The 22,645-nt window shown below is 45.0% G+C and overlaps 1 protein-coding gene across 7 annotated transcripts in view; it reads right to left on the reverse strand.

Moving 5' to 3' along the window:
- The window catches only part of ARMC8 (armadillo repeat containing 8), an 811,657-nt gene extending 789,258 nt beyond the window's left edge, over positions 1–22,399 (reverse strand). For 2 of the 7 annotated variants that reach the window (XM_085648654.1, XM_085648653.1), the window contains exon 1: positions 21,961–22,105. In XM_085648654.1, the coding sequence (XP_085504780.1) occupies positions 21,961–22,032 (72 nt within the window). In that variant the 5' untranslated portion in view covers positions 22,033–22,105. Of the gene's footprint in view, positions 1–4,538; positions 4,619–21,960; positions 22,106–22,370 lie in introns of those variants that run through there. The other 5 variants (XM_085648656.1, XM_085648655.1, XM_085648657.1 and 2 more) reach the window with 4 other exon arrangements.
- Between the last annotated feature and the right edge of the window lie 246 nt (positions 22,400–22,645).

Here is a 22,645-nt window from a genome sequence, read left to right on the forward strand (position 1 = left end):
GCCCTCGAATCCAAATTGGCTCCGGAAAGCTCCTTATATGTCACGTCCAGTTTATTTATTGTTTTTTTTCCGATCTGTTATTTACAATTTTTCTTTTCATCCTATTTTTATTCAGATCCTGGTCATAAACAGTTGTATGTAAGCAGAGCTTCCTTCACATGAAAGTGATATTTTTGCCTTATGGTCCCCAAACGTGGAGATCCACTTTCTGCTCAGTTAACACCCTGGGTGGATGTGGATGAGGGCCCATTCTCACTGAGCACAAATTGCACCATCTTTGCACAGGTTGATTGCTCTCCTCTTCATGGTCTAGCAATAATCTATGTTATTGTAATTATTCTCTGGTTGCTTTCCCTATGGACTATTTTACACATTCCTGGCATGATTCACCCTCAATTTCTAAATATTGATGCACTTTGCTACGTGTTACCAAAAGCACCACTGTCTCAAATGGCATGCACCACATACCTTAGAGTAGCCTTAAAAAGATATACAACCCAGTGCAATTTTCGAAATTACATTTATTTGTGAGTCCATTCAATAATTTCTTTATAGTCAAAATTCATTTATTGCATGTTGTTTGTGTAAGCTTGGGTGATTCTGGTCCCGCACTGTCCTGAGGAAGCCATAATTGGAGGACTAAAGGCAGCGACTCACTATCCAGGACCAACAACATTCGTTTTAAAGAAAGATACACAAAAAAAAAAAAAAGACATTGGGGCTTAGACCAAAAAAACCAATGTTAGATGCACTTAATTTGAGCATTGTACACGTTGGTCTAGCATGAATTAGTGCTGGTACCAGAAGACTGTTTTTATATTTTTGCCTAGAGACGGCAGGTTAGCCATCATTTACGGACACCTTGTTCACTTAATTTTAGCTATCACTTTGTTTTTCAATCCTGATATGGTTGTATAATGAATTGATAGATTGTAGCACTAGTTAGTGTGTTGTAACTCAATATTTGTTTTTGAAAATTGATAAACTATTTCATTAAGTAAATGTCTTTAATAAGAAAGAGATCTGGCAGTCAGTGTCCTCTTTGATTTTGGTACAGCAATGCCTTTATAAGTTCAATTGATATATTTCATACAATTTAAAAATGATGGAATTACATTAGGCGAGCAGTTCCGCTAGAGGTTACAAAGAAAAAGTGGGCCTCTTTCCAAGCTCTGTGTATATTTATCATGCTAGAGCTATTCTATTAACCCCTTCGATGCTGCGCAGATTCCGCCGCTGTGCTGACGGAATCTTGCGCGGGCGTGGTCATGACGGAATGGTTCCGTCATGAGCACAGCTCAACCGTGGGTCATGACGGAACCGTTCCGTCATGAGCACCGAAGGGGTTAACATGTTTGTGGTGCAGCCCAGGCTTATATGCAGTGGCGACTCCTCTGCTAAGGTGGAGGAGCACCGCCCCACTGCTTGAACTGCAAGCTGAATATAAAAAAATGAAAGGATAACGTTTGTTATTATTTTGTTTTCTGTATTCAGCTTGCAGCTGAAGCCATGGGGGCAGGCTAGGCTCACCACGTCACAGGGTGAGGAATGGTGGTAGCACTGAAAGTGTGCATGATGAACAGCCGGCCAAAGCATTACGCGCACTGTGCATATCCTCCACGCAGGCCATATTAAAGCCTGCGTGGAGAACATGCACAGCCTACCAGCCCCCGTCTGAGCGTCGAACCACGGCTAAGGCAGCGTTGTGATTGGTCAGGGGATTCTGGGAGGCTGTGTTCTTCCTGCAGAAGAAGGGCGGAGGAAGAAGAGGCTACGGTCAGAATTATAGGTAAGTACTTCATTTTTTATTTCCCGCCCCCTCCGTCCGAGTCCCCCCGCTCCCCACCAGCCCTTTTCGGTAGCAAGCCCTACTGCTTATATGGGCTCCCCCCCACACACACAATTCCATATACATAGATCTATGGCATTCAGCCTAACACTTCCCTGCACACCAATCAGGCATATAACCTTTGTCATTAATTAGCTGGTCACCATAATCAACTCAGGCCTACTGTACGGAGTATAAACTTTCCCACAACGTAACTATAGAGCAGTCATAAATTTGCAAATGTATACAAAATTACAGGTTGCAAAGCAAAATACTCTCTCTCTCCTCCAACAGGGCTTGACAATGATTCTCACATTGCAAATCTTCTATATTCAGTTTGTCAGACAGGCTAACCAACACCAAAGTCCTAGCCTACTATGGTAATCTATGAGATTCCATTTATTAAAAAGCCTATCTGTAGGCTTCAAATCAGAGCAAGAACAATCCATCCTTAAATGCCTATTGACTTTAACATGCTTTTCACAATCAATGTCAGGCCTACTGCCTTTATTGTAACGTTTCATAACAATTCAGCATAATAGCATTTATTAATGGCTTGCCACCATACCCAACTCAAGGCCAATGCTTGTGTAAGCTTTTGAGATGGCAAACATCTGGCATACAGTAATAAGTACAAATATATACAAAATTACAGTTACAGTGCGTAAAGTAAAATACTATTCCTCCTTTGCAGTGCATATTTTCTACTTCACCACTTTCAGTGAGTTGGTCACCAAAACACTTACATACTATTCCTAATCTGTGAACATCCTTGTAACAAAATACCTGCCTTCAGGCTTTAGTGCAGTATGATAATCCCCCCTTAAAAGCCTATTGTCATGCCTTTCACAATAAAAAGGCAGGCCTATTGACTTTGATAGAAGAACGTTTCGTAGTACACAGATCAAACCTATGAAATCTGCCATGCCTTTTCCTAAAGAATGAATGAAGCCTTTACACCTTTCCCAACACTGACGTATTCAAGTGTTCATTAACTGGTAATCATCAATTATAAAATTACACATATGTCGAAAAATAATCTACACACAAATTCCTAAAAGCTTTAATTTATGCTTTTCACAATAAATATATCATGCCTAGAGCCTTTATCATACAATTTCAGAATGAAAAGATCAGGCCTATTGCCATGATTATTGACCTACCACCATAATCAACTCTATCCTGCTGCACCGGGTATAAACCTTTGTCACAAACCAAAAATTGCAATACATGCAGTCTTTTTAGTGGAAACATACAACTTTGGCTCAATCAAATCCTGCACTGAGGGAGACCAACAAGTGGATGGAGCCTAAATTCCTCTCTGTAAGACTTTAAACACTCTTTTTTGTTGATCACAATAGGTCAAGTGGCAATTGCATTGTCAAGTTTGACGTAAACATTTACGTAGATTAAGGTCTCCCCTCCTGATGTCTTTGCTGCTGCCAGAGAAAACCACTTATTTAGTTATCTAAGACACTTTAATAGCATAAGAATGTCATGTGTGTACCCCTGAAAGTCCAGGGTGAGACAGCGGGATAAACAAAGTGATCACAGCTGTGTGGAATGCAAGCACTTATTTTGGAAGCACACTACTTTTTTTCCTAATCATAGCTGAGCAATTTGTTCACAAACTGTGGGAAGAACCAAAGCCCGTCTTCTAGTGATACTAACATAATGTCTGGCGACAGCTGCGGTGTCTAGCAGACCATGAAGAAAAAAGCCAAATTAGAGAACTCGTTCGTAAAGAAAGTCACAAATGTGCAGTTCTATAAACTTGTCATCAAAATTGGGCAGTGGGGTATAGGCTGCGCACGGTTATGTGATGATATGTTTATAGCTACAAAGTTCTTCAGATAGTGCTCAAAGGAAAAAGAATACAACAACTACTACCCTACGTTGTCACTCAATGTGAAAATACATCCACATTTATATAACTAAATACAAAATCAATTTCCTGAGCCACAATCACGTAGTGCATGACAGTAATTAATTCACATAGTAGTTGTCTTCAGTGTTCTTCCTTGGTCTTTATTCCATATCTCGTAATGTTTGTTTGTGCTTCAGATCTTCATCAAAGTTACCAGCAGTCACAGTTTTTTGCAAACACATGTTTCGTCTATTGGTATTAACCACAGACTTCGTCATCAAACAAATGTATATCCTAGTTATATTATATTACATATATAATAAACCTCCACCAATTTGTGGGTGAGACTACCAAAACGCTCAGTGCACTGCTTTAACCATGCAAGGAAAAAAACATATTTATGCACTTTGCAGTATTGCAAATTATGACCAAAGGAAATAAGAAGTGATTAACTACAAAGAAAATTATTAAAAGAAGGTAAAGGAGTAAAAAGTGAAAGAAAAGGAGACACCTAAAATATTAAAGTGAAAATGAAGGCAAAAAGAGAAAAAGAGACCTATGTCAGAACATCTAATGGAATCACCCGTGCTACCTTCAAAATTGAATAGGTCAAAGCAACCCATGCACAACTCCATTGTGCACATCACACATTGTTTGGACTCACCATGAACTAAGAATCTACAGATGGTATACGGTGTATCCAACACAATCAACCAACTTCGGATTTTACTGATCAGTAGAAAAACTACTCTATGTACACAAGAATATCCATATGTATAAGGGCTTCAAATCTAAATCTAAAATTACCTCAAAGTTAACTAACACAGTTGAAAAGGCACTCACCAGTTATGGCACTTCCTGTATGAAGTAAGTGGGAATTCAACTTAGCTCTGTCTTCAAACTTCTTAAAAGAAATCAATGTCCTAAAACAACATGTAAGACAATTTCACCATAATATATCACCTCGATCAGTACAAGTTCAGACTCACCAGAAAAGTGAGTCTCTAAATACCCTTTTATATAGCGACGTTATATGTCCTACACATTATCAAAAATAAAATATCATCCATAAAATTTAAAATGCCATTATTAGGATGTGGGAATGTATGCCCCACGCACTATCTTAAGTGAATAACATCCGTTACATATTGTACATAAAATACTCGCCCCTATACATATATCACATGTACCTATCAGAAACCGGCTATCCACACACTTGCATGTGTCCCAAATTCAATAAAAAGCCCCCATTCAGGGGGCGCGGCTAGCGGCCGCTGGGAATGGTCGCTCTCTAAGGCGGCTCCGCAGCCCTTCCCTTCTGAACCCGGGAATCTCCCACAAAGCCGACCCAGCACAGAGGCATTGCTCTAGTGTCTGCCCAGACCCGCTCCGAAGCTGAAGAGCTGCCAAGTGGAGGGGCTCAGTGAGGGACAAAATGGCGGCCTGTGAAATACTCGGCAGTGATTGTGGCGACTGGCGGCGCTGCTCCCGGAAACGAGATTGCCTTCGATCTGGGCCCCTGTTCCCCTCGGAGACTAACGAGAGGCAGAGGTGAGGAGGTGCCGAGCGAGTGCTGTGGCTGGGAGTGCCGCAACGAAGAGAACGTTGCGGCCCAATAGAGACGGTGACTGAGCCGGGAGGCCACGTGAAATCGAGGCCCCGACTTTGGGGCCTAGCGGCGAGATCGGCAGGCAGCGACCCCTTCTCCTGTACTCTGGGTGAGACTAGCGGGCGGGGGTGACATCGGGCCCCCGCCCCTCCTATTGTGTGGTGGTGAAACACACAGATTAGCAACTTGCCCCCCGCATCTTCTGGCCTCCTCGAGCGCCCCTTCTTCCGAGACGCCATTAGCGGCGGAGCCGTGAATAACCGGAGATTGACTGGCCCCACACACCGCGGCGAATCCTGCGGATTCGGGGAGTGACAGGCGTGGGCCCCCTTGACCCGACCGGGTGCCCGCCTCACCTTCCCTACATCGAAGACAGGCAACGCGCCCGGCGGAGAAATGATCGAAGTGAGGCCTTAGAGGCAGCAGTCCATAGGCCACCTATCTGCCATCTCAACCCCTGTTGTGGCCACGCAGCAGACCGGGCACCCTAGCTGGAAGTGGTACTGGCTCCCCTCGCTCCATCCTCCGGCCTGGACTGCTGAGGCGCTCGAGGGGACTTCTGCGCTTTTTTCCATGTGGATCCGGGGAGATTTACGACTGACCCAAAACAGCCTTCCGGGGGCTACTTAGGGACGCAGGTGGTTGTGAGTACACCCCATACAGCTGCCTGTTGGACTCAATGGGGGTCATCACCAGTCCGGTGCCACGCTTTGACTGAGAGGGGCCTGTAGCAGCGAGACAGTCCAGGTGACACTCAGGCTAACTGCCCAGCTACCAGAACCACCTGGAACACCGACAGGCCGGCAAGAGGCAGTTTCTCCTCCGCGCAGGCGGCAGCGAGTACAGGTGCATCAGGCTGATCTATTCAAATCTTTTGTCTCCTAATTTCGACGATGGGCAGCAGTAAAGGACTCAAATCCCAAGCCCAAAAACAATTGGCAAAATTCGCCTGGACCAAACCAGGTGGGGATACCGACGCAACACCGGGAGAAGGCCCCAAAGCTTCTCAACCTCGCCCACCCCGCCAAAGACCTCACCCTTCAAGATGTTATGGAGGCCATAGCAGGAGTACGGACATCCTTAGAGACACGCATTGACTCAGTGAACATAGAAGTGACTCTCCTGCAGGCAGACCTTAAGAAAATGGACTCTAGGGTTAAAGACGTTGAAACCACTACGACAGTTCTTGTGTGCGACACCTCCACTTTACAACTGAAGGTAACTCAGCTCCAAGATCAGCAAAAGAGGATGGAGGAGCTTGTTGATTATGAAGGGAGGGCGAGGCGGAACAACAGCCGCATCTTAGGGGTCCCTGGCAATGGATCTTTTTGTGGAAGATATGGTGATCAACAAACTCCAGCCCAAACGTCTCTCCAGCTATTTCTCTATCGAACGTGCCCACAGAGTTCCTGGGGGGGGGGGGCGTCCAAAACCCGGAGCCCCTCCTAGGCCCATAATTGCGAGGGTCTTTAACTTTCGTGACAGAGACATTATCCTACAAACAGCAAGGCCCGGCCCTCCGCTAAAAATCGACAACACGGCTGTTACCTTCTTCCCGGGCTTCACCACCAGAGTTCAGGCACAGCTTTACAGCGGTCAAAAAAGCTCTACGCGATAAAGACAAAGTACTCCGTGCTGTTCCCAGCTAAAGTCTGTGTTGAATCAGAGGGTAAGGTTTGGTTTTTCCTGTCCCCAGAGGAGGTCGGGGGTGGCTGCAGGGCTGGCGTAGAGTAGGGAGACCGAAAGAGGATCGCAACAACAGGGCCCACAACAATGGCCAGCGCGCCCCTCCAGCGTACAAAGAAATCCACTCGGGGGAAGACCCGGGTGGAAAGCTCTGACTCGATGCATTGAGCCTCATTTGCTCTGAACAGCACTCTTATACTATATACACACTCTCCTACTCCAGTGTTTGTGACCCACACGGGATGGCTTCCTATGTTCTCATTTGCACTACTTCCGTAGCGGCACTAGATGTACCGAGATTGCGCCTCAATAATTCACCATCGGCACGCAAGTATTCGTAAGGACTGGACTACAATTGACTGCTTTTAAATATAACCTGATTATATTACACTGACTAGGTGAGGGGTAGAGGCAGTTACCTAGGTAACACACACACGGGGAGGGCGACAGGCACTCTGCCTTGTTGGGGAGTGGAAAGTTGGAATTCCACTGGCAGGAGGGCAGGGAGGGGAGGTTCAGGGTGGGGGGAATGCAGTTGTGGTTTTTACTTTTTACAGTTCTAGTTGCACAGTGGATCATAATGGACCTAACTCAGTTAGGTTAATCTGCTAGACTGCTGGTACTGCCTACCTGCTTGGAAGGGCACGAATGGTGGGGCTCCACCTTTGCTTATAACAAGGACTGCTTTCAGGAACTGGGGTTGCTATGCACGCCACCAGCAACCGTAATACACTCACTAGAGTCTAGATGACTACCCGCCATGACTGACGAAGGATGGATAAAATTGTCCATATTGACGTGGAATGAGAACAGCCTGGGCGATAAAATAAAACAGGGATGGTTCTGCAGTACCTTAAGAGACAATCGCCAGACCTGATATTATTGCAAGAGACACACCTGGTGGGTAATAGCTGTAAGGCCCTGGACAGGTGGGGATAGAAGCTTCTGGTACATGCGGGGCTCACGTCCAGCTCCAGGGGTACGGGTATCCTTATACATAAAAGTCTGGCCCTTACTCCTACCCGGATGTGGGCTGACCCACAGGGAGGATTTGCTGTGTTGGAGGCGCTCTGGGAGGGCAAACCACTAAATGTGGTGTCAGTCTATCTTCCACCTGCGCTGGGGAGGGCTGCACTGCAATATTTGGGTACAATCTTGATACATCTCCCCTCGGTACCCTTATAATAGGGAGAGACTTCAACATGACGATGGACGAGCGGCTTGAAAGGCACCCCCAGAGACTCTCTCCCCACCGTAGCACCCATATGGCAGACTTCACCCACGCAATGGACCTGACTGACATTTGACGTTCACTGCACCCTACTATAACTCACTATACACACTATTCCAATGCACACAAAAGCATGTCCCGCATTGACTATTTTCTTACCTCCCTTGCGGACCTAGGCCACTTCCAGAAACTTTGTGGGCTCCCGAGAGGTATCTCCGATCACTCCCCCCTCTGGGTTAAACTCACCTTTCACCGTAAGTATACCAGAGGCCCCATAATTATTAATCCATGGCTCCTTAAAATCCCGGATATTAAAGAAGACCTCGCTGACAACACCGACCATTATTTTAATGAAAATGTAGGCTCGGTCGACTCGGCAAAGACTATCTGGGAAGCCTACAAGGCAGTGATTAAGGGGCACGCCTTGGCGTTGAAGATTGGATATATCCAGAACCAAAACAGGCAGCCGACGCAACTTGAGAGCGATTTGCTCCAACTAGAAACGGACCATATCGCCTCTCCCACAGCAGCCACAGCCAATAGTCTCAGGAATAAACAGCTGGAATATAAAGCCCTAGCACGCGAATAAACCCAGGCGAGATTACTCCATACTAGCCATAGAGTGTACGAGCTCGTAGATAGGGCCGGCAGAATGCTGGCATGGCTGGAGCGACGAGATCAGGCGGCTCGGTGGGTCCCTGAAATTCTACTCGAGGACGGGCGACAGATCCCCGGGAGGTGGCGGAAGCTTTTGCAGACCACCTGGAGGTTGTATATACCTCCAAGACCACCACTTCCTCGTTCGATTCACGTCAACTCCTGGAGGAAATGGACTTGCCTACATTGTCGGACATTGACCGGGAAGCGCTAGACGCAGATTTAACGGCAGAAGAGATCTGTAAAGCCATTTTTGCCATCCAATCGGGGACGGCAATGGAGCCTAACTGGATTCCAATAAAATTCCTTAAAGGGATGACCTTAAAGGTGGTCCCATACCTAAAGCACATGTATGAAGAGAGTTTGCAACAGGGTATTCTTCCATTAGATCAAAGGCTGGCTTCTATAGTTGTCATACACAAATCTGGGAAACCAGCGACCAACTGTGGCTCATATAGGCCTATTTCTTTAATAAGCTCGGAAGCCAAGGTGCTGACGAAACTTCTCGCGTCTCGTTTGATCGCGGTCCTCCCCTCGCTGGTCCATGAAGACCAGTCTGGGTTTGTGCCGGGGCGTAACACTGCCCTAAATATCCGTCGGGTCCATAACGTCTTGGATAGGCAGTCCTATATAGAGGAAGACACGGTCATAATGTCACTGGATGCCGCCATGGCGGTCGACTCGATAGAATTGCCATACCTCTTCGAGGTCTTGGCCAGGTTCGGCTTTGGTCCACGGTTACGACAATGGGTGGCGCTGCTCTACACTGCGCTGCTTGGTCAAGTCAGAGTAAATAATCACACATCACTAACATTTGCCTTACAAAGAGGGACCAGGCAGGGATGTCCCGTGTCCCCCTTACTGTTTGCGTTGACTCTGGAACCGCTGTCAATATGGATACGATGTAACGTGATGCTCCGTGGACTGCACTGGAGTGAAGCTAAAGAGGATAGAATATCGTTAAACGCTGACGACATCCTGGTATATTTGGCGTCCCCATGGGCCTCTATTAACAGCCTATTAAACATTTTTACTAACTAGCAAATACGTGGGTTATACCATTAACTGGTCCAAATCTGTGCTATATGTCTTACACGGCCCCCCCGCCTAGGTTGCCTCGTGGTTACACAATTCCATGTCAGTCCATGGAGGCTCAGAGTATGCTTCTCTTTGCTTTACTGCAAAACACAGCAGCCAATAAACAACTTTAAACTCAGCATACCCAGGAAGTACAACCCCCTCCATAGTATGCACCAATCACTATCAGTCCATTAGAGTATATAGTTCATAATGAGCACATCACTTCCTCTTTCTTTGCTGCTGCAGCAGCGAGTTAAGTGATTTCTGATTTCTCTCTTGATTGTGTTGTTGTTGTGGTTAACGGGAGTGATTGCAGGCGTTTCAGCGCGTGTCGCGCGCTTGGTATTCTATTTCGTGCTCCGGCGCTCGCAGGCAACTCCGATTCTGTGGAGCGGGACAGACGCGCTGCGCGCTTGAGGGGTCAGTCCGCTTTCCGTTGCCATACGGTCCGCGCATACGCGAACGCCCACATCGGACATTTCATTGCCGATCGGGTTTTCGTGTGTCCCGGACTGCTTCTGCCTCTACCCTCTGTCCCTTGAACGCTCGATGGGGCGCAAAAGTGTAATAAGGCACTGCCTTAGGGGGAATAGGGGTGGCTCCCTCCACAATTATTATTATTTTGCACTGAAGCAGGTTTTTGGTAGTTTGGTCTTCTAGGGTTACTTGGCTATCAGTGACACCCCTGGGTTGTCCCCGCCCCCCCTCCCCCCGAAGTTCCTCCTCCCTCCTAATTTTGAACAGATGGCGTACTACCTTGAGGAGGCAGACCAGTGGGCAGAATATGCAGATGATGTGGAATATGATGAGGTGCCCTATGAGCACCAGTTGGAGGAACACTCAGTGGAAGCCCTCGATTCCCACATCCAGGGTTCAGTAAACAAGGCATTGATTAAAGCATTAAAGCCATTTACGCAGCCCCTGCAGAACTATGGCAAGCTTCCCATGGCAGACTGTAACATCATCAGGATACAGAGGTCACAGCAATGACACACACCTCCTATTCAGCTAAATTTAATTCAGGGGGGACATGACGGGGGGGGGGGTGGGGGGGGTCGGATTGCTGGGTTTGCTCACAGGTTGAGAACCCCGACGGGCGACCCTTGGATACTGCAGACGGTTCAAGGTTTTCGGACAGATTTTTCCGGCACTCCCCAACAGACATGCACTCCACGTTCACTACATTTTACCCATGTAGAGAGGTCTTTCATAGACGACGAAGTAGCATCTCTGATGTAGAAAGGAGCTATTGTGCGAACTACGCCACACGAACACGGATTTACCAGCACGGTTTTCCTCGAACCCAAAAAAGATCTGGGCTATCGTCTGGTGTTCAATCTAAAAGAGTTTAACTCTTGGGTAGTGTATCGCCACTTCAAGATGGGGTGCATACACTTACTTCGAGATCTACTCTTAGAGGGAGATTGGATGGTGCGTTTCTATTTAAAAGACGCCTACTTGGCAGTTCCTATATTTCCGCCCCACAGGAGGTTCCTGCAGTTTCAATGGGGAGGCGTTTGGTACGAGTACGCCGCCCTGCCATTCAGACTCTTGTCTGCCCCTTGGTGTTTCACCAAGCTCCTCAAACCGATAGTACAATTTTTGAGAGAGCGGGGGGGGGGGGGGGGTCAGGCTCATCATCTTAGACGATATCCTGATAATGGCTCAGAGTATCACTACAGTGCTTCGTCATCTAGCCTGGACGACGCAACTCCAGCAGGAGTTGGGGTTCATCATCAATGTAGACAAACCTGTCATGAAGCCGTCACAGTCGATGGAGTTCCGGGGGTTGAAGGTGGACTCAGTCTCTGCTCAACTTTTGCTGTCTCTCAAGAAACGAATTGCCATCAAGAAAGAGTTGAGGAGAGCGTTGTCTGCTCCGACCATATCATTGAGGACGTTGGCCAGACTGGTGGGCCTCGTCCATTCAGGCTATTTTCCCGGGTCCCCTTCACTACAGGGCACTCCAGAGGTTGAAAATTCTACACTTACGCAAGGGGCTCAGTTATACAGAACAGATTCTGATAACACAGAAGGCAAGGACAGAGATTTTGTGGTGGTTAGATCACATGGACACCTGGAATGGCAAGGCCATCTTTGCATCAGTCCCAGAGACAGTGATCGAATCAGATGCCAGCAGATGGGGCTGGGGAGCCCGGTGTGGGACGGTGGAGACTGGGGGCCGTTGGTCCCAGGAGGAGCTGAAACTCCACATAAATTGCCTGGAACTCTTGGCGGGTTCATTTGCGATTCGCACCCTGTCACCACACAAGGCGAGTTGTTGTATACTGCTCCGAATGGACAATGTCTCAGCAGTACGATATATCAATCGTCTGGGTGGCACGAGGTCATGCTTACTAATGGAAATAGCCAAGGACTTCTGGCACTATTGCCTACAAAATCACATATCGGTGACAGCGGAGTATATTCCGTATTGCACCAACGTGGTAGCGGACTGGAACTCCCGCTTCCTGCGGGACTCCGGCGATTGCTGTCTTCATCCCAGAGTTTTTCATCAACTCAACGCCAAGTGGGGCCCTTGTACAATAGATCTCTTTGCCTCCAGGCTCAATGCACAACTGCCCCAGTTTTACAGTTGGCGGCAGGACCCTCTAGCGAGCAACTCGGACGCCTTTCTTCAATCATGGATGACGGGTATGCTTTATGCATTTCCTCCGTTTGCCATGATTCAGAGAACGTTGGCACAGATCCGCAGACAAAGTGCGGAGGTGATTCCAATATCCCAGTGTTGGAGAGCAAAAGCGTGGTTCCCAGCAGCACTGGCCCAGTCATGTGCCTTCCCAGCTCGTCTGCAGACCTTTCCCGAGATTCTAACAGACCCGCTGGGTCAACCTCATCCACTTATCCTACAGGGTCCCTCATGGCGTGGAGACTTTCCGGAGACGTTGGCAAATGCCAGGAGTTTCGGAGGACACTTTGTACTTCCTGTCCCAATCCTGGGCGCCTGCTACACATAAGCGATATGAGTCTGCTTGGCGTAAATGGGTTAGTTGGTGTACTGCACTGCACTACAAGGGGATCCATATGATTTTTAACTTCCTATCGGAGATGGCAAGTACAGGTTTGGCGTATAGGACGATTAACAACTTCAGATCAGAAATTTCGGCAGGTCATCCTCATGTGGATGGTAAACCAGTGGGAGAGCATCCACTGGTCTGTAAAGTGGTGCATGGTATCAGGTTGGTCAATGCTCCCACACCCCGGTACTCTCAGTTGTGAGATGTCAACGTGGTATTACGTTTCCTTCGGAATTGGCCAGCGAATGAGGGTCTTTCACATAAGCAATTATCGGCCAAGTTGACGCTTTAGTTATGTTTGATATCATGTAGACGCGTCTCAGATGTTCGTGCCCTGGACATAGCAGGTAGTTTTCACTCCTTTGGGGTGTCGTTTACTATTTCCAAGCGCACTAAGCCCAATTCTAAATTTATTTCTTACCCTGCATTCCCACATCACAGTAAGTCATGTGTTGTTCAATGTTTGAAGTGTTATGAAGATTGCACTCGAGAATTTAGGACAGATGTTGCAGGACAGTTGTTGATTTCTTTACAGAAACCCTTCCACCCAGTCACTGCCGCGACTCTAGCCAGATGGGTCTCCTGGCTGTTGCAGTTGGCAGGTATAGACACTTCAACATTTGGTGCTCATTCAGTAGGAGGGACTATGGCTTCCAAGGCTTTGGCTACAGGTTCTCGTTTACAGGATATGACTGCGGCGGATTGGTCTTCTGATTCTACATTCAAAACGTTTTATCATAAACCAATTGTAGACGTTGCTACTAATGTGGTGGGTCAACTTTAAACTAGCATAATCTGAGCCTCCGTGGACTGACATAGAAAAAAAAAAATTCAAGCTGTCGCGACAAAGAAATGTCAATTCTATTAAGGACACGGAGGCGAGGATTATCCCACCCATGAAAATGTGTTTTCATTATGTTGTTGGACTTTTGTCATATTGTTGATAATGATGTTTGTATTACGTATCTAGTTAGGGTTTCATCCCGCCCATTTTGTTGAGGACATACATTCGGTGAATGGTATATTACGACATATATTCTCGTTTCAGGAGAACAGAACAAGCCGGCATAAGGCACAGGTGACATCGACTTTGTTTCTGGAGATGAAATTCCATGCTCAAGTTTGGACTCGCGTCGATGAAGAAAATTGCTGGTCCAGTGTTCAACGGTCAAGTTTGTGGACTGTGTTACAAGTTGATGCAAAGAAAGAGGAAGTAAGGTGCTCATTACGAACTATATACACTAATGGACTTAAAGTGATTGGTGCATACTATGGAGGGGGTTGTACTTCCGGGGTATGCTGATTTTAAAGTTGTTTATTGGCTGCTGTGTTTTGCAGTAAAGCAAAGAGAAGCATAATCCTCGCCTCCGTGTCCTTAATAGAATTGAAAATTCTTTGTCACGGTAGCCCGAAATTTTTTTATTGAGCTGGCCACGGAGGGTTTTAAGTATTTAGGTATATTTATCACGCCTGAGTCTAAGACATTCATGACCGGAATCTTCTAGGCCCCCTCAAACAATTACAAGACGACGTCAAGCACTGGAGGTCACTGCCCTTGTCCCTCCTGGGACGAGCAGCCTTGTTCAAAATGCTCGCCCTACCTAGATTCCTGTATGTACTTCAAAACTGTCCGTACCCGATTCCTGATAGTTATTTTGCCACCATTGAAGGGGAAATCCGCACCTTAGTATGGGACGGTGGTGCACCTCGTATCGCCCTCCAAAAGCGGACAAAAGGGTGGTACGATGGTGGGATTGTCCTCCCAGATCTGTGATTTTACTATTGGGCCTCGCAACTAGTGGCAGTTAATCATTGGATCTATGGCTCCCCGTCAAACCCATCTTTCCAGTAACAAGAGTATCAAACGGGGAGAGAAGGCTACATGGGCGCCCTCTACACCAAGGTCCGGAGGGGACGTTATCTGGGACCCATGTCACAGACCGTAGCCATTTGGCACAAGGCCACTAAACGCCTGGGTTGGGCAGGTAAACTCCTGAAAGCCACGCCTTTGTGGTCCTCTCAGTGGTTAGGATTGCTCTGCCACCATACAGGTTTTGATAAATGGGACATCATTGGCATAACAGCTATAGGCGACTTTGTCTGCAAGGGAAAACTTCTCACGTTTAAGGAACTACAAGCCAAATATGCTATTGCGCCCGGGGAGGTTTTTCGATATCTGCAGATTAGGCACGCCTTTCTCACGACAATTCCAGACCTGACTTCCCTACCAGACTCCTCCCCCTTAGAGGACCGCCTGCTCTCAGAACCTCTCTTGAACAAAGTTGTCTCCTGTACCTATCAAAAGCTCTGTAACAACTTACCCGACTCCTTTCAGACTCTTCGAGAAAGCAGACAGGTGGACGTAGGACCAATAGATGACGAAGACTGGCAGACAGTGTTAATGTCCCCCGGGGAAACAGCAATAAACCATCGCTTTCGCCGCATACAACTAAAAATTCTACATAAGTCCTAACTTCCTGGGGTGCTACTGGCCAAAATAGGAAGTCGTGCGGATGCATTGTGCCTCAAGGGCTGCCGCCAAGAAATCACCTTTTATCATATCTAGTGGGACTGTCCCGAAATACGTTCTCTGTGGGGGATGAAACCAAGAAAATGCAAGACACGTTGGGTAAACAGATCCAATTGACACCGAGGTTGAGGATCCTGAACATATGGGCGGCCACAGATTTGACAGAACTCGGGCAAATATGGGCCGCACTGGGGTACCTGCTGGTCAAAAGAGCCATGACGATGCTTTGGGGATCCAATAGGAGGCCTTTAACAGTAGTAGGCTGGGTGGCGAAGTTGGAAAGATGCATGATAGCAGAGAAGGAATTCTACAACTGAGGGGCTGCCCCAAGAAATGGGACAAGAAGTGGGGTGGTTGGAATATCTATAGAGGGGAAATTTGTACCTCACCGACAGAAGACATGGCATGCTGAGACGACCTGAACTATAACCTTTCAAAAGTACTGAATGTATACAGTCCATGAACATTGTTAAATCGTATTTCACTGCAGCAGGGGGACAATACGATGTTGTAACGATGTCTCTGTTTTCAATTTCAATAAAATTGTTATAAAAAAAAAAGCCCCCATTCAGAAAATATGAGACCTTCATAGCAATCCTATCTTGAGCAACACGGTGGAGAGTACTCCGATCTGAAATTGGTGTCTAGCATCAGCGCCATTTTGAAGTGCCTATTTATATGGTGTCCCAGTGAGCAACATAGAAGAAGTCCTTATTTCATACGAGGTAGCTAGGGTCAAAACCACGGGCGCCATCTAAGCAGTGTGGCACTACTACAATTTAAAGTGATTTCCAAAGATAAATTCCCCGGAATTTTGATGGGTCACGAAAATACAACAATATTTAGTGGTCGTCAATAATTCTACCTTTTAATTTATAATTTCAAGAGTCCTCCTTCTAATTTTTGAGTATTTTAGCGCAGGATGGAATCTAGCTATAATACCTCCACTGAGAAAAGAAGTGAGCAGTCTTAGCCAAAACCAAAAGATCTTCCTAGTCCTAATAACCTATAATGCAACAATAAACCATACAGCATGCCTATAATAAAAGCATTCTCGAACTAATGTTCCGGACCGGCAAAGAATAACTACCGGTTCCCACCAAGAATCGGACCCTGATCTCTCAGGAAACAAGTCCTGCGCTCGATCAATTGAGCTAAGCTATCCATGCAGAGCACGATTGTTTCTAAAATCTATAAACAAGTATTCATATATGCATACTGCCCATATTTGAGAACAATACAGCTGTTCATTAAAACTAATCAAGTGTGACCTAATCAATTAAGGATATATAACATCAGTCCAATATTAGATTGCATGAAATTACAAGACGTTTTCTTATAAATTTACAATTTCCCTTTTTACAGGGAAGAGGAAGCTCACTCACAGCGAGACCCGTGTAAAAGTGTTATACATCCTTAATTGATTAGGTCACACTTGATTAGTTTTAATTAACAGCTCTATTGTTCTCTGCATGGATAGCTTAGCTCAATAAATCGAGCGTGGGACTTGCTTCCTGAGAGATCAGGGTTCGAGTCTTGGTGGGAACCGGTAGCTATTATTCTTTGCCGGTCCGGAATATTAGTTTGAGCATGCATTTATTATAGGCATGCTTATGGTTTATTGTTGCATTATAGGTTATTAGGACTAGGAAGATCTTTTGGTGTTGGCTAAGGCTGCTCACTTCTTTTTTAGTGGAGGTAATATGGCTAGATTCCACCCCGAGCTAAAATACTCAAAAATTAGAGGGAGGACTCTTTTGAAATTAAAAAGGTAATATTATTGACGACCACTAAATATTGTATTTTCGTAACCCATCAAAATTCCTATGGTTACGTGGAATTTAATTTTGGAAATCACTTTAAATTGTAGTAGTGCCACACTGCTAAGATGGCGCCCGTGGTTTTGACCCTAGCTACCTCATATGAAAGAAGGACTTCTTCTATGCTGCTCATTGGAACACCATATAAATAGCCACTTCAAAATGGCGCTGATGCTAGACTCCAATATCAGATCGGAGTACTCTCCGCCGCGTTGCTCGAGATTGAGGTAGGATTGCTATGAAGGTCTCATATTTTTTGAATGGGGGCTTTTTATTAAATTTGGGACATATATAAGTGTGTGGCTAGCCGGTTTCGGATAGGTACATGTGATATATGTAACAGATGTTATTCAGTTAAGATAGTGCGTGGGGCATATATTCGCGCATCCTAATAATAGCGTTTTAAATTTCTTGGATGATATTCTATTTTTGATAATGTGTAGGACATTTAACGTCGCTATATAAAAGGGTATTTAGAGACTCACTTTACTGGTGAGTCTGAACCCTTACTGATCAAGGTGATATATTATGTAAAACTGTCCTACATGTTGTTTTAGGACATTGATTTCTTTTAAGAAGATTGAAGACAGAGCTAAGTTGAATTCCCACTTACATCATACAGGAAGTGCCATAACTGGCGAGTGCCTGTCAACTGTGTTAGTTAACTTTGAGATAATTTTATATTTAGATTTGGAGCCCTTATACATATGGATATTCTTGTGTACAAATTATATGGGAGTTTTTCTACTGGTCAGTAAACTCCGAAGTTGGTTGATCGTGTTGGATACACCGTATATCATCTGTGGATTCTATGTTCATGGTGAGTCCACAAAATGTGTGATGTGCACAATGGAGTTGTGCATGGATTGCTGTGACCTATTCAATTTTGAAGGTAGCATGGGTGATTCTATTAGATGTTCTGACACGGGTCTCTTTTTGTTTTAATTTTCACTTAAATATTTTAGGTGTCTCCTTTTCTTTCGCTTTTTACTTCTTTGCCTTCTTTTAATAAGTTTCCTTGTAGTTAATCACTTATTTTTTCCTTTGGTCATAATTTGCAATACAGCAAAGTGCATAAATATGTTTTTTTCTTTGCATGGTTAAAGCAGTGCACTGAGCATTTTGGTAGTCTCACCCACAAATTGATGGAGGTTTATTATATATGTAATTTAATGTAATTAGGATATACATTTGCTTGTTGTAGCCCTGACGAAGTCTGTGGTAAATACCAATAGACGAAACACGTGTTGGCAAAAAACTAACTGCTGGTAACATTAATGAAGAACTGAAGCACAACCAAACATTACAATATATGGAATAAAGACCAAGGATGAACACGGAAGACAACTACTTTGTGAATTAATTACTGTCATGCACTACGTGATTGTGGCTCAGGAAATTGATTTTGTATTTAGTTCTATAAATTTTCAGGACTGCAAATTTACAACTTGGGGAAATTCATAAGAGCTTACAGAAGTCAACCTGGAAATCATACTCTTCGCAAACTTCTCTGAATTTCATTTGACATGAGCAAATATACACCTGTACATCTGCTTTTGCGAAACCAGTGCAAATGCATTTGCTAAAACTTGTTTTTCTTTTTTCTCCAATAGGAAATATTTTCCTTAAATGGAGAAACTCCTTTACCTACATCGCCACATTTTATTTTGCAAGGGGTAGTCCCTTCTTACTCTAGAAAATGTTTTACTACTGCCCTGGTCAGGAGTAGATTTTCAACCTTTTGCATGGTGCTAATGAGTTAGAAGAAGTTGGTAAAAACCCTTAACCATGCAGGTTTTTGGGTGTGCACAAACTCACTGTACATGCCAGCACTGAAACGATTACCTCTCAGCTGCTACCAGGTCTTATTAGATTAATTCACACAAAAATCTTCATGCAAGTTAATCATATTGTGAGCATAAAACTATCTTTTGCATGAATAAGCTAAGCTTAGTTGCAAAGATAACTGGCCATCGGGCCCATAACATTTCGACACTCACAAAATTTTAAAAAGAGTTAATCTAAATGTAAAATGAAAACCAGTTATTGAACCATATAGAACTGGAGAGATGTTCACAATTGTGCAAACAAGGGGATTGAGGCACACAGAGCATGTGATCAAGCCAAGACCTATACAATGTGCTTAAGTGGCAAAGCTCAGACTGAGTGGTCTTGTTGATCCTCAGCTGGCAACCTGGGCACAGGAGCACAAATAAAATCTGGCTTTATTTACGGACATTTTGTGACACTGAGCAAATACTTAAAAGTATATCTGCCAAAGCAATTCACAAACCGGTTCATAGGAAACTCAGGTAAGAAACTGTGCTATCGCACAGTGCAGTGGTATATAATAAATTCTGGCATAACCTAGTCATGGGATATTCAGAACCTTGGGGTGATCAAAACCCTGCCCTTAACAGTGGACATTCATTAAAAAAAACTGTGACAATGCTAACTGTTGTAGTTGGAGAGCAGGGTCTTCATACAAGAGTTAGTAGCCATTCAGGTAGGAGGTAAGTTCGCTATTTCATGTCTGGCACTCACATTACAGTCTCAATAGATTGGTACTGTTAAGGCTCTATTCTCCCTCTAACTGTGATCACTCCCAGGACCTGGTGTCTGGAGAAAAGATTTCTCTCATAGGATGAAATCAGACTGCAGGGGTTGTTTTTTGGTGATCCCTCTAATTAGTTGATCGAATCTTGATTTTGACTTGCAAACAAATGCAAAATTAATCTTGAGACGGCTGAGCAGATTTGCTTGAAACAAATATTTTCTTCATGTTCTGCCGCCTCTGAAAAATGCTGCAAGCCGACGACTTTCTTTCCAGAGTTCTTCACCAATGTATTTGAGTTGGCAGTCAGGAGATCCTGCTCTTGTCCCTCTTAACAACACAACATTCCTCACTGCGCCTGTCACTGAAAATCAATATAGTCTAAGCTTTCTAACTTCGGTGATGCTCAAAGAATGAAAGAGAAATATTGCTTGTCAACATTCGGAGAAGGAACATACATCAGTCTGGTGACCTAAGCACACCTACAGCTGGAGAGAGAAAAAATTACCCAATAGATGGATATTGTGTCCTTAACTTGGCCTCACACCCCTGCAGACCAAATGGGGAGCTAGCCCTGTTCACAAATTAATAATTCCAGAATAGAGGAATAACAACGAATGTTTAGGAATGAGATTGTTCTAAAAGTAACAAATAATACTTTAACCATATCCACACCTCCTGCCACGTGGATGCCGTTAATGCAGACTTACTATGGCAAAGAAAAACAGTTCCAGAGTAAACAGATCCTCCTGATGTACAAATAAGAAGCGAGAAAAAGGAGGGAGAAAGTAACAAGTGCCTCCACTGACACCCTTTATTATTTGAATTCAACCCCTCGACATAAAATCACAAGCATTCAATCCCACAAAAGGGTGTCTTAATGACAGCTACCCTCAAGCATCTGATAAACGCAATTCTCACAATAGCTAAATCCCTACGTCTAAAAAAAGACTATTATAATCTGCGAACAAATATCAATAACAGCAGCAAAGGAAGACCACCTAAGAAACTCTGATAAATATGTAATACCCCCTAACACAAGCAAAGGAACGTTTAACATAAAAAAACATATGCTAGCTGAGTACTATCTATGCAGACATTGAAGCTAAGTGCATTTCTTATAAATAGTTTAACATGCTTATAAAGACTATTATAACACAGATAAGCATACAGTTATAAAATGTTCTTTTGTATACGTAAGCAAGATAGAAAAGCTAAACAAAAGTGTTTTTAAGGGCATAAGTAATGCATTCTGATGGCTTGCTCTATGTTGTCAGGCCAGGTGAGTAGCACCTTTTTAACATCTCTTCTATGAAGACGGTCAGTAGTAGTCGGGTTCCTTTTCTCTTTGATAGGCTATTTCATGGGCTTCCTACGAGGTCTATAATTTCGTGATCTTCGAGTGAAGAATGTCTAGGGTGGATGAGGGCTCCAGCCAGGAGTTGAAGGGGTGGACATCTGTATCATCCTTTATGTTTAGAGAGAGAGAGAGATTGTCAGTGGTCACCTCGGGACAACAACAATAGTCTGTCAGCCACCAAGTTCCTCGATGTGGGGAGGTATCGGTAACCTTCCATCCAGTAGTTGTATGTGGACTACCCCCTCCAGGGGCGTCATTCTCTCTTTGTACTGCCAATGGTCGACCATCCTCATGGGGGTATCTGCAGCATGCTTCCTTTCTGTAAAGGTGGTCTCTGTTGCCTCGTCCCAATTTAAAAGAAAATATCTTCTTATGATATAGTTTCTTCGCTCCTAGTAAGAGGAGCTAGTCACTCTCCTTCTCCCTTGAGTTAAGGGAGAATCGATAACCCTCTCTGCGGGGTGCGAGTAACCTCTGGTTCCTCCTAGTTGTCATTAGCTTCTTCCCCTCTGTTTGGGCTGGTCACGTCAGAGTACTCCTCGCTCTCTGAGGTGTCAGTTAGGGGTAAGGGAGTGTCACCAGTAGCATTATCCTCTTTCCGGGGAAGTATATAGCCTCCTACCCAGTGATTACTCAAAGATGCAGCTACATTTCTATCACATCAGCACCCGTCCACCCTGCCGCCCCCCGCCATACTCACAGACAGCACGCTCATCCGGATAGGAGTCTCCAGGAGACACGCCATCTTGGTGCTCCCCCTCCCCGCCCGCATTGTCCGCCATGGAAACAAAAAGAGGACTGGACCAGTGGGGTTCGCTACAGTGGGACGTGGAACAGTGCGGTTGCCATATTGGAAGGGAAGGTTTGGGTTTTCACTCTGCGCGAGCCAGCCCGAAAACAACGTACACTACGCGATGTTTAAATCTTTGTATTTTCACTATTATTCATAACGCATTGTTTCAAGAACTGTCCAAACATGTGTAGCAAACGAATAGCTTTCAGATATATTGTATAGTTAATAACATGGTTGGGATATGCTGACATGAGTTAAGAACGCAGCGAGGTCTTGCCTGTGATCTGACGTGATCTCTTAAGTTCGCATGTACTTACTGACGACGTTTTGAAATGACCGTCCGTTCACACACACCTGGAGTCAGCACACAGGTTGGCACATGGGCAGTCTTTTTCTATGTCTATGACACCAAGGTTCCGCACTGTGCGCGCCGCCGATGTCATGGACTCTTCCACCACACTTTCAAAAAGTCTATAGTCCGAAGCATAATAAGCACAGGACCAATAGAAGGGTAGACGTTTCCTAAAAATAATCTTACGGTATTTATGACAAGCAAAAGCGAGACTGTGAAATGTGCTGAATATCCGTTTGC

Source organism: Triturus cristatus, chromosome 3_2 (genome assembly GCF_964204655.1).
Source record: "Triturus cristatus chromosome 3_2, aTriCri1.1, whole genome shotgun sequence".
Classification (NCBI taxonomy): Eukaryota; Metazoa; Chordata; class Amphibia; order Caudata; family Salamandridae; genus Triturus; species Triturus cristatus.